This window comes from Cynara cardunculus (genome assembly GCF_001531365.2).
Source record: "Cynara cardunculus var. scolymus isolate 2C chromosome LG 4, CcrdV1, whole genome shotgun sequence".
Lineage (NCBI taxonomy): Eukaryota > Viridiplantae > Streptophyta > Magnoliopsida > Asterales > Asteraceae > Cynara > Cynara cardunculus.
Window position 1 is genome coordinate 13,075,047 of NC_037531.1, and position 11,776 is coordinate 13,086,822.

The following is an 11,776-nucleotide window of genomic DNA, read 5'->3' on the forward strand; positions in this document are numbered from 1 at the left end:
ATAATAATTAAGTATTCTGTTAGAATTTAATGTTATACTAATTATATTTTAATTTTTTTATATTTAAAATGAGATGTTTATCCTGTATTTGATTGTATTTATCTGCAATTAGTTAAACGAATTCAGATATGGAATGAAATCAGATAGGGATGAAATTCTTTAGGGATGAACGGGTTTAAGAGTTGTTAAGAGTTTTAGCCAAATGTTTTATAAGATAGTATAGATAATGATTAAAGTATTATCTTGTAATAGTAGAACTCAGTAAATGTTATAAATATTCTCTCTCATCTCTTGTCTTTTCTCTCTTTGACGAATCTTATTCGGCGAACTTTATGCCCAATGAACTTTATGTGAACATAAGATACATATTGTGATACCTACAAATGATATTCATTGTGATACCCATATATACATACAAGATGCACAGTGTGATACCCTTTGTAAAGCAATGAAAATAACGAAAATACATATTATGATACATTTCATAAAACAAAGAAAATACATTGTGATGCACGTGAAACATTGTGAACGTTATTACTATGATACACTTTGATTCACCAATGGTTTTAAAATACGATTAATATTAGGTAATTGATCTTCTAGGTAACTAATTTTAATTAAATATTTTTAAAAAAAATTAATTAAATATTTTGATTAGTTGTCAAAAATAGAATTACTATATTACTCTTTTAGCTTATTTAAAAATTATTCTAAATATCTCAAACGAATGGTTCACATTGGATCTCACGACTAACACAAACTAATCAGTTATCCTTTAAATGAGCATTATGCAATATTACATGTAAAACTAAAATTTGAGGATAATGCATTACTAAAAAAATACTCGATGCATAAAAGTCACTTCTAAAACTTTAATGGACCTCAAACAGAAAGAATCGGATAATTTATCCCAACCGTTTGATTGAAATGATCTAACGGATATAGTTTAAAAAAATAGTTATAACCATCTTCTTTAAAAAAAAAAAAATAAGAATATTTCCTGCTAACTTTTTAATTGAAAATTTGCGAATGATAACAAAAGTTAGAGCACAACATATTACACCAATAAATTTATTATATTTAATTAAACATGGGTAAAAAGGAGCTTCATTGCGAGACCCACCCGTCAAGCAGGGACGAAAGCAAATCTTGGTTTTCGTTTTCCTTGTGATGGGCCTGGAAAGAGGGAGGGGGGAATGTCAAGTATCGGCTTCTTAAGACTATTCTAGATGTACAATGCAATTGTGGTAGTCTTTTTTATTTCAGTTGGAAAATGCAGTAAGATCTTTAGGCAGTATAAGCGATTAAGGAATAATAACTCATATCACGGTAGGAAACTTTGCGCATAGTTCTATTACTATTAATGGATGGCTCCGCAATTTCTTATGGGCACAAACATCCAGGTAATTCAGTCTTATGGTTCTCACTATTTGTATATAGCCTTCTTTTCCTAGTATGTATTTTCCATCCATTTTCATGTAGAAAGAGAAAGTGGAAGTCATACAACTTGATTATCAACATGTTTTTGTAGATTATTTTACATTTGTTATTTAGTTTAGTAGTTATCTACTAGCTTATCAACAAACAACTAGCTTATTAAATACTTTAGTAACTTAATTAATGTTAAAATCTCTTAAATAAAAAAATTATTAGAATTAAATCTAAATTTTATAAAGATTTTCCGAATTTCAAATTAAAGATGCATTAGGAGCGAAGTCAAATCGAATAACAAGTTGTCCAAGTTCGAATAAAAAACATAAATAATTTTAAACTCAATCTTGAATAATCGTTTAAAACGATGCTCGAACTATATGCTCATTTAAAGATGTTAAGCTATATGTTACAACATAAAATTCAATTCTCACAAGCTCGATCATGTAGTCGTCTAACTCATGTTAACTCGATCCATAAATTTTACATTTGAACATACGGTTTTTCAAACAACTGAATACATTTGGCTCCTCTTTTATGTTCACATGGCTCGACTCAATTTCATAGTCGAGTTCAGTGTCGATGTTATGAAACCCAACTCATTAAGTTAAAAGAATTCCACTCGAACACGAGAATTATTAAAGTTGAGCACATGAGTTTAAATGCTCGAATCACCAACGGTTTCAAGATGCACAATCAATAAGTCATTTCATTTTAACATAACACTAAACACTCACCTTCACCTTAATAAATAAAAGATCAAAAGTCTAACCAGATAAGTGAGGAGGATGATGACTTTAAACCAATAAACACTAACCTGGTTTAAGACGCTTACTGACAATCCATTTCAATGACAAGGACGTTACATGATAAGATCGGCAGTAAAGGCTTACCGGGAAAGCTTTCGGTAAACGGCCCTACCACGTGAAGAAAGTAAAACTACCAGTTCCTCAGTTATTTACCACCACCATAAGTACAAAAACCGAGTAAATATAATATGGTCTTTTGATTCTTTCTTAAAGGTGATGTTGGAACCATGCGAATGTGCAGAGTTTTGCATCAACAAGAGAGTTACATATTACAACACATGTATATATATTTACAATGCATATTCTTAACTAAACAAACACCATTGTAATAATAATAACAATGCTAATTACTTGAGAAACCCACTTCAATTATGTACAGATTCATCCCCCTGAAACACAATATATAATCATCATTTGATACAAATTGCCGCTATTTTAGCCCAAAAAACAAGACTTCAAAGATATTTGTAAGCAAAAGAGTCGGATATTGGATGTAAGCAACGATTTACCTGTTAGGCCCAGTTCCGTTTGGATCGAAGTTGAGTCAGTTTATCCCTCCATTGTGCTGTAAGGAGCCACAGAAATATAAGATAACTCGCCAGAGGTACCGTCCTCTTTTCAAAGTACTAATCCATTACTCAAGTTGAGCTGTTTTAATTACTCGGTTCACGGTTATATCTTACCACCCTGAGGTATGGTCTAGGCTTTTTTACAAGAAACAAAGAGAAAGACCGGATGCATATAATTTGATAAATCAGAACTTACATGAGGGACAAGCATCAACAATAGTGCTGTTCAAGAAGAGATGCATATTCTCCTTCTAGGAAGATAAAGAGTCCACCATTCTAAATTTGTGATCCAACATGTGACATATGTGGAATCCCATCAAATTATTCTCTAAAAGGGCTCTTGAGGTGAGGGGGAAGACTCCAACGTATATTAAGAGAAACGGTCCGAGTATAGCCAATGTGGGACTCCAACACGCCCCCTCCAACAGAGGCTAACTGGGCACAAATTGTCCTAGAGTGTCGAGAGGGGGCTAAGACGAGCACAGATTGTCCAATAGTGTCGAGTTCCTAGAGTGGTAGACTATGGTTTTAATACCATGTGAGAATATGTGGAACCCCATTTAATTACTATCCAAAAAAGCCCTTGATGACAGGAGGGGTTCCAACATATATCGAACATAAATGGTCCAAGTCGAGCCGATATGAAGCTCTTAACACAACACAAGACATGTAAGAATAGATATCAAACACACCAGCATCTCTGTAGCGTTCCTCCACAGCAGCAATAAGCATGTTCCGGATAAGATTAAACTCCTTCGTTTCCACACATGGCTGCCCACTTGGTCTGCAACCATTACATTCTTGGTTAAAAAATTTCAATCAAGAAAGCAAACCTTCAACTAGGGAATTTTGAGGGCCAGTTCAAGCCTCCTCAAGTCCACTGGAGATTTTCGTAACTGTAATATTCAGGATTTGATGAGATTAGTCGAGGTACCGGCACGCGGCCCGAACACCCACGTTTATCAAAAAAGCCTTAACCATAGTGATGCTAGACATGCCAAATCATACAATACAGAGATACCGAGTTGTGGTCTGTGATTACATTAATGAACTGAATTTCCATTAGTTTTCACAAACAGACTGATAAAATAACCTCAATAGTTGTCAAAGTGAGACTTGATTACATTAAAGTTGGACGGACATGAAAAAAATACCTGTCCAGTTCTTTAAATATCAAACCATCTGAGGAGGATCCCAACAATGAAGGTTTTGCAGATTCAACAACCTTCATTCCATCGCTATAAGCCAAGAACTTGTTCACCTGTATTGGCACCTGAACACATATGATAATAACAATAAATCTTCTTCGCAATTATACACAAACCAAACAAACCCACTGAATCCCACGTGGACTAGGGTCTTGGGGACTCGAGGGGTAGATAGGTTGTTTCTGTAAAAACCCCCAACTTGAAAAAAGTTTTAGACAACATGATTTTGCGAGAAATAATTGGTTCCAAATGTAAAGGTATATGCTGGAAAACTAAAAACTTCGAGAGATGAGTATTAATGTTTCTACTATTAAGATGCCATACCTTGCACCTCACAGCAATATTGATGGCATCTGATGGACGAAGGTCAAAGCTAACACAATCGGTTTCATCATCCAGCTGAAATCATAATCACCACCATTTCAGTTAGAACATAGCTGAGAAACATATGGGAATTTAATTATATCATCCATCAAATTTACTAATTCTTCCAAGTCCATGCCTTTGTGAGATATAACCGAGCAAAATATGCCTCATGTATTCTCTTGGTTACTCGAACAAGCTTGACCTGAACACAATGTAAACCAAATGAATGACTGAATGTGTCGGATGCTCTTTTCAGGTGAGACGTCAAAGCAACAAATGACTTACTTTATATCCCATCTTATCAACCATTTCCCGCACCACTTGATACATAGTTGGCCTAGCCTGATACACAACACAACAGTTTCTATTAGCTGAGGAAACACATAGATGAAAACTGAAAAGACAAGAAAAAAGTCTAATCAGTTATTGGTCCTAAGGCAAGGAATTAGCATACAATTTGAACATTGCGAATTGCCGCCATGAGTAATACACTAGGCATCTCCACTGCAAGAAAATGCAAATTAATATGAGAACGATCCCATAATCCCAAATAAGCTCTCCTGTGACTATACACTTTAAATTTTGAGATTCAAATATGTACATACAAACCAAAATAACGTACCCAGGAAATCCCACTCGAAAGTTTGGGGGGGGGTTAATATGTATGAAGACCTGCCCTCTACCCCAAAGAGTAGAGTGGTTGTTTCCATAAAGACCCTGGCTTGTGCAAGAGTGTAAGCAAACAGGTAGCAAGAATAAAGAATGTACATACAAACAATTATTGGAAGTAAAAGGCCAGTCCCATCTTCCATCTTCAGTACAATTGCAGGATGTGGAGCATAATCAGGCAGATGACCACCTTGAGGATTGTTATGTGCACATCTTAGATGCCTACCATCCCTCATCTTAATCATAAACCCCTCTGGGCCGCTCTTCACCTCAACTGTGTCGAAAACCAAAGTAACAAAAATGGAAGTAAGGACTCTGCAAACCAGTAAGAACCATAGTAGTTACATTTGATACCACAAAAACTAAACTTAAGATGATTATATTGCTGGTTTAATAATAGCACTTTAGTTCAACAAGAATTGCAGACATCAACATCATATGAACGCATACACTACAATTTTGGAAACATTCCTTATCAGCAATTCATAACATTACAACATCGTGCAACTTGAAGGTAATTCTACAATCTATCGAGACATTAAGATTTTGTTTCCACGCCAACTATGAACTTAAAGCATGTAACTTGATCCAAGAGAAGTTGGCACAGATATTTGTAGATATTTTGAATTTAAAGCTAATCTGCACTCATATTTATGAGTGTTTTCTTTAATCATGAGTGTTGCATGGAAACAGGACAATTTTATCCGACTTCTGCTGTTTATTTTTAGGTAACAAGGGACAACAATCGACTAAAATAATACACAAACTTGAAAACAACATAGACGGTATGTTCTTACTTAAATCATCTTACCAGCTTCAACTACACTGGAATTGACATAATCCGAGTCATTCTCATTAAAACTCTCCGCCATGCTACCATTGCCATTTGAAGATGAACTAAAAGTACATGTAACGGTCTGCGACCTTGGTTGATCACGGATATGAACCCGATGGCTGTAAACACCTCTAAATCCCCACATCCCACTTCTGAGAATTTTAGTCTTATTTAAAGACCCATTAACTGCAGGAACTGCATGAAATTCTCCTTGCTTCCTATGGACAGAAGGGCACACAACTGGACCTTGAAGAGAACTCATCATGCCTGTTACCAAAAGACAAAATGCTTCTAATCATTCACTATATCAAACCAAGAAAAGTCGACAAATCTTCACATATGAATTACATATAAAAACATAGATCGTTTTTATATAATATTTTCCATTTCTTGTCTCAATTCAAAAGGGCACAAAATTCTAACACGATATAATCACAACCAAGAATCAAAGTACTACAGAATATACATTTATTTTGTTTGATCACATGCCATCATAGACTCATAGTACATTACTAATAAAAGTGATGTATCAACAAGTCACATAATAAATAACTCTGATGCAACATCTCATAGTTCACAACCTCCTAGTAAATTATGGCAGTTATTTTAACTATTAAGAATCCATTTTTCGGTATAACAATACCAAGTCCTTTTTCCCTCTACTTTTCTGGAAGAGGAGCGTAAACATATTTAACTTCTTCCGGATTATCATGTGGATGATTAAATTGCTATCAATAATCTATGATCAGAACGATTAATACAATCGGTCACAAGGAAACAGCTAAAGAAATGTTTGGATGTATGAATTCCATGCTCTAAAAACGGAATCGAAGCTAATTTACTTTAATTCCAATCCCTCTCCATCAATCTAAAGTTCCCAAGCATATCCTAAAACCGAAAGAATCAGAACATACGAATACATTTCCAGAGAACAAACGAAACGTCTCAAACCTCATGTTTGCTTTGAATTCAAAGCAAGTATATACGACCAGAAGATCATTCCACCTTAATAGCAATTTTCAGATAGGACCTCGGAATTTAAACTCTTACAAATAATCAGCATAAATCTATTCAAATCGAGATCATCATCATCGTTGATGCATGTAAAAATCAAGAAGCCGGTATCAATTAATTAACAAAATTCACAACATAACCAAAAACAAGGCCTGACCTCAACAGTATGATTTAAAAAAATCGGAAGAAAACTTTCGGTCACCGATCGAAGCTAGTAGTTATTATACTTCCAATCGAAAAGGTCTCCTATCCAGAAATCAAACAGATCAAAGTGATTGCACATCAAGTAGCCATGGATTAGATGTCTGAGAATCACAAAAAACGATAGTTGCAGGTATATTTGGAAGAGTGAGAAAGGGTCGAGCAGAAGAAGAAGCGAGATTCCTTTCTTTAATGGCGATCGAGGGGAGAGAGAAGAAAGCGTTGATGGATATTTAAGGAAGAGTATGACTTTTAAGGTGTCCCCTGTGAATTATTTGGGTTAAAAAGACGAAAATGTCATCATCAAGTGAAAGTTACATTTTAAGTCCTCTAAATACCATTGATATCCTATAATGACCCCTTCTATATTTCCTAATCTCTACAAAATATATGAATTTAACCTAAGTGTTAGGTACACGTAATTTTTACATTTGGTTACTTTAGAAAACTTAATAAAAAAGAATATGTTAGATATGTGCATACCCAATTGACCATACAGGTCTACCACTGTAGACATTATCAATGTTTTAATATGAATCAGATATTCATGTTCATGTACTATTTAGATATAAATCTTTTCATGTTCACATGTTAGACAATCAGTTGTTTAATGAGCACATGCTTTTGTTATATTAGGTCTTTTGTATCTCAAAATAAAGTAACTCTATACCAACATAGTCATTAATGCAAACATGTTGTGCAGCGATCGTGACTAAATAGATTAACAAAATACTGTTTGGTCATGATTTCATTAAGATATGTCAAGTATCTTGTTGCATGCCCTTGCTTTTGGGATGGTTGAGAAGGTCAAAAGCCCCTATCATATATTTACGTTATGTGTGGTGTGCTGTCTTTGTATTGAAAAACTTTCAATGACCATTCATCCCACTAAGTCAAGTTTGACCAGCCTTATAGCATCAGAAGGAAGTTCCATGCCGAGAAATCCCTCTTAAATTTGTTTCCTAAGTAAGGCATGATTGACCAGAATAGTGACGGTGTTCTTTTACAGGGTATGTCCCCACAAAACCAAAGAGGGGTGAGAAGGTAGACATGATTTGATTTGTTGTTCCCCTTTAGTTTCGTAACCATCAATCCTCGAGGTGATCAAAAATTTTAAAAGTGTCGATCTTTCTTGGATGGTCATCACCCCCAATCATAACGACATTTGATTGGTGTACATATGGAAAATTATCTATTCTTGTTTAACGGTTTATTAAATTGTTGGAAAATCATATTTTGGTTTCGTTGTAGCACCAAATTATGACATGTCTTCATATTGCATGTCTACAGTATCTTGAATTGGACCTGTAATCGAATAAACGCAAACACAGTGTATGAATTATCTGCCTCTTGCAAGAGGATCAATCAACAATGAAAGTACAATGCTTGGTAAGAGGGTTTGAAATCAACGACTCTTACATTAACGTATGTATTAATTTGGGTGTGAGAAAGTTAAAATCCTAAATAGAAGTCTCTAGTCTTCCTAGGTATACCGGTGTACAACCTTGAATAACTGAAACTTTAACTTTTTCTTAAAAAAACAGAATACTTCCAAACAAAAAAAAAGTCAAAATCTTGAGATGCCCGGTTTTGTAACATTTATATTTCCTTTTCTGATTTTAAAATATAAGATATTAAACTTGGATGACCAAATTAATAATGAAATAAAGGCTGCTAATTTTCTTACCATAAATTAAAAACATAAAGTACCAAAAAAACCATCTACCATTTTGAAGGGGCCTCAATGCAATATCAAGATACTTTAGGGGTGAAACAAGAATTTTCAATTCACCAATAGATAGGGACGTGGTGATCGGAGGGTATTTTCGACCATCTACGGTTAAAAAAAAGGGTATTAATCTAAATATGAAAAGTAATATGTTCTTTTATCAGTTTAATATAAAAATTAAAATTAATTTATAATTTTTTTTTTATTTTTTCGACGATTTTATTTCCATTACGTTTTAAAAAGTAAAAAACGACGCAGGATGTCTGCAATTCTGTAGCCGGCGGTTCGGCGATTAAACTAACTGCGTAAGTGGTGGACACGTGTTTCGAATTTGCGGCGTCAGGACAATCTGGATAAGGTTCAACATCAAACTGGGTAATTATCCACTATGAGTGCGAGCTATGTATTTTTCTTCTTGGATAAATTACGATTTCCGTCCTCGTGGATTATCATTTATTGCTATTTGTACCCCTGTTCTTTAAAAATTGCTTAATTTAGTCATTATGGTTTCCAATTCGTTTCTTTTTCATCCCTGAAGATAAGGGGTTGTTTGACAATTGCTGAATGATTCGATGTAGAATGATTAAGTGGTCAGAATGATTAAGAAGCTCTCATGATACAGTGCAAAATGAAATATAATTGTTTAGTAATTATGTACAATGAAATTAGGGCTCTTAAAGGGAAATCCATGATACAAAAGCATTCATAGGGTCTTAGAACCATTAAGAGACAATTTTTTTTTTGCTAAACAAAATTTACCTCTTAACGATTCAGAGGTTGCCTCTTAATGAAACTATTAAGAGGTAAACAAACAATCCCTTAGAGGCTTTTCTTTTTCCCTTTGGATGGTGAGTTGAGTTTCATCATTTTCCATCTTTAATCTGAAAATAAGTTTTAATTATTCATCAAATTTCTTGATCTCAAACCAAAAAACTGCTCCAAAAATAGATAATCTGATATAATTTTCCCACCCATTACACTTCTCACGGAAATTGATCAGGTACATCTCGATGCATCTTATTAGTGTTGATTTTAAATTAGGATTAATATATTATTAAATAAAACTGTAAAAAGACGAAATACTCAGATTTAACGGTTGATACTTAATGGAGTTAGTTTGAGGGATATAAACGAAATGAATTAGAAACCACAGTGAGAAAAAAAAAAAGCAATTTTTGAAAAATCAAGAACACAAATGATAATAAATAACAAACCACATGAACCAAAATCATAATTTACTCGTTTTTTTCTCTTTTTCCTTCCGGTGGGCCACTAATCTACAAGTTGCCATATTAGATTCGAACGCATAGCCTTCTAAAGATACTTATTTAGAGCATCTAATTACAGATGAAAGAGTACAAATTGAGTGGTCGGTTTGAAGGCATATAACAATCCAATTTAATATTCACAGTTTGAAAACTTTCAATCCAACCCAACTTTAACTTGGATATCCAACCCGTTATGTGGTTCGACTAATTTTAGGGAGACCACCTGCTTTGCGGGTAGCCCAAAGTCACCGCATTTGAACCTCCGTGGTCACAAGGGGATTTTTATTCCTTCTTGGATTTGAACTTGAGACTTCCAAACACTTTGACCTTTGGAGCCCGAGCTCAAACCAATCAAACACTATCCTTGTGGTTAAAAAAACCATCTTTTATATATGAAATATTGTTTATTGATTCATATTATTTAAAATTCAATATTACAAGTAAATTGTATGTAAGTACAAATTATTAAGCTCCATGTTTGAATTCGTATAACTAACTGTAGATAAATATAATCAAATACAAGATAAAATTCTTATTTTAAATATAATATCTAAAATATAATTATGATAATATTGAGTTATAACAGAATACTTAGTTTTATCTTTATAAAAATTATTTATGAAAACAAAAATAAATTACTTCGTCATTAACCCTAAATTAAATTATACTAAAAAATTGAATCAAAGAAATTACACAAAAAACAAGAATTTTTATATTTTTTTGATATATTCAAATTTATATTTTATTGAGAAAAACAATATTACTTGCTCAAAACCACATAAATTCGTAATATAACATCGATAAAGACCAAAAAATCAAAACAAAACATTGAAATCGAAATATATCTCGCTGCATTGCGTGAATACCTTCTAGTTGGACATTATTGATATGACAAAATCACTATGATGTTATTTTTCAATTAAAAATGAAAGATTAATTATAATCATCAGATAAAACTGATTTAAAGATTGGTATGAGTTCTCACATGTCAAAGTCTTTTAATTTCTCATTTGGTTATATCTTTTATTTTTATATTAATAATTATTTTATATTAATAATTAATATGAAATAGAAAGTAGATAATGGTTTGGAGTAGGAGGTTTTGTTGCTTCATTGTAAAGTTATATGTACATTAAATTTAGTAGAAAATAGAAGAATGAGGTTGTTTGATTCCAAAGTTGCTTTATCTGTTAATGGAAACACTTTAAATAGCACATGTTCACTCACTTATTGTTAAAATTGTAAAATATTAAAAGCTACATAGATTAAATAAAGATACAGAACATTATCTTTATAAAAATTATATTGTTAAGTCAAAAATAAATTAATTTACTATTATACCTAAATGAAATTATAATAAAAAATTACATTAAAGAAATTAATTTGATATATTTTTTTCAAAAATTTGTGATATTTTCAATTTTTTTTTCGAAAATACAAAATTATTGTTTTCAAAATCATGCAAATCATATTATATCAACAGAGACAAAAAATAAAATGAATATGTATCTCCTTGCATTACGCGATTACCTTCTACTATATCTATACTAGCTTATAAAGCATTTGACTAAAACTCTTAAAAACTCTTAAAACTCTTAAAAACTCTTAAACATGTTCATCCCTATCCGATTTCATCTCATATCTGAAATCGTGTAACTAACTGCAGATAAACACAAT

The 11,776-nt window shown here is 32.8% G+C and overlaps 1 protein-coding gene across 3 annotated transcripts; it reads right to left on the minus strand.

Annotated features, from left to right (window-relative positions):
* Window positions 1-2,403: 2,403 nt before the first annotated feature.
* Window positions 2,404-7,349, minus strand: LOC112511113 (bifunctional nuclease 2-like). 3 transcript variants are annotated; one of them, XM_025116554.1, is made up of 11 exons: window positions 7,059-7,349; window positions 5,864-6,154; window positions 5,156-5,326; window positions 4,838-4,887; window positions 4,669-4,725; window positions 4,520-4,585; window positions 4,342-4,416; window positions 3,964-4,082; window positions 3,502-3,593; window positions 2,750-2,805; window positions 2,404-2,629 (listed from the first exon to the last, which is right to left on the minus strand). In XM_025116554.1, exons 2-10 carry the CDS (start codon window positions 6,150-6,152, stop codon window positions 2,753-2,755), a joined length of 972 nt encoding a protein of 323 aa, XP_024972322.1. In that variant the 5' UTR covers window positions 6,153-6,154; window positions 7,059-7,349; the 3' UTR covers window positions 2,404-2,629; window positions 2,750-2,752. The 3 variants fall into 3 exon arrangements, 2 of the variants coding, with proteins under 2 accessions (XP_024972322.1, XP_024972324.1); XR_003069067.1 differs by lacking the exons at window positions 2,404-2,629; window positions 2,750-2,805 and adding an exon at window positions 3,707-3,841 and having other exon boundaries at window positions 3,505-3,593; XM_025116556.1 differs by lacking the exons at window positions 2,404-2,629; window positions 2,750-2,805; window positions 3,502-3,593 and adding an exon at window positions 3,791-3,860.
* Window positions 7,350-11,776: the final 4,427 nt, after the last annotated feature.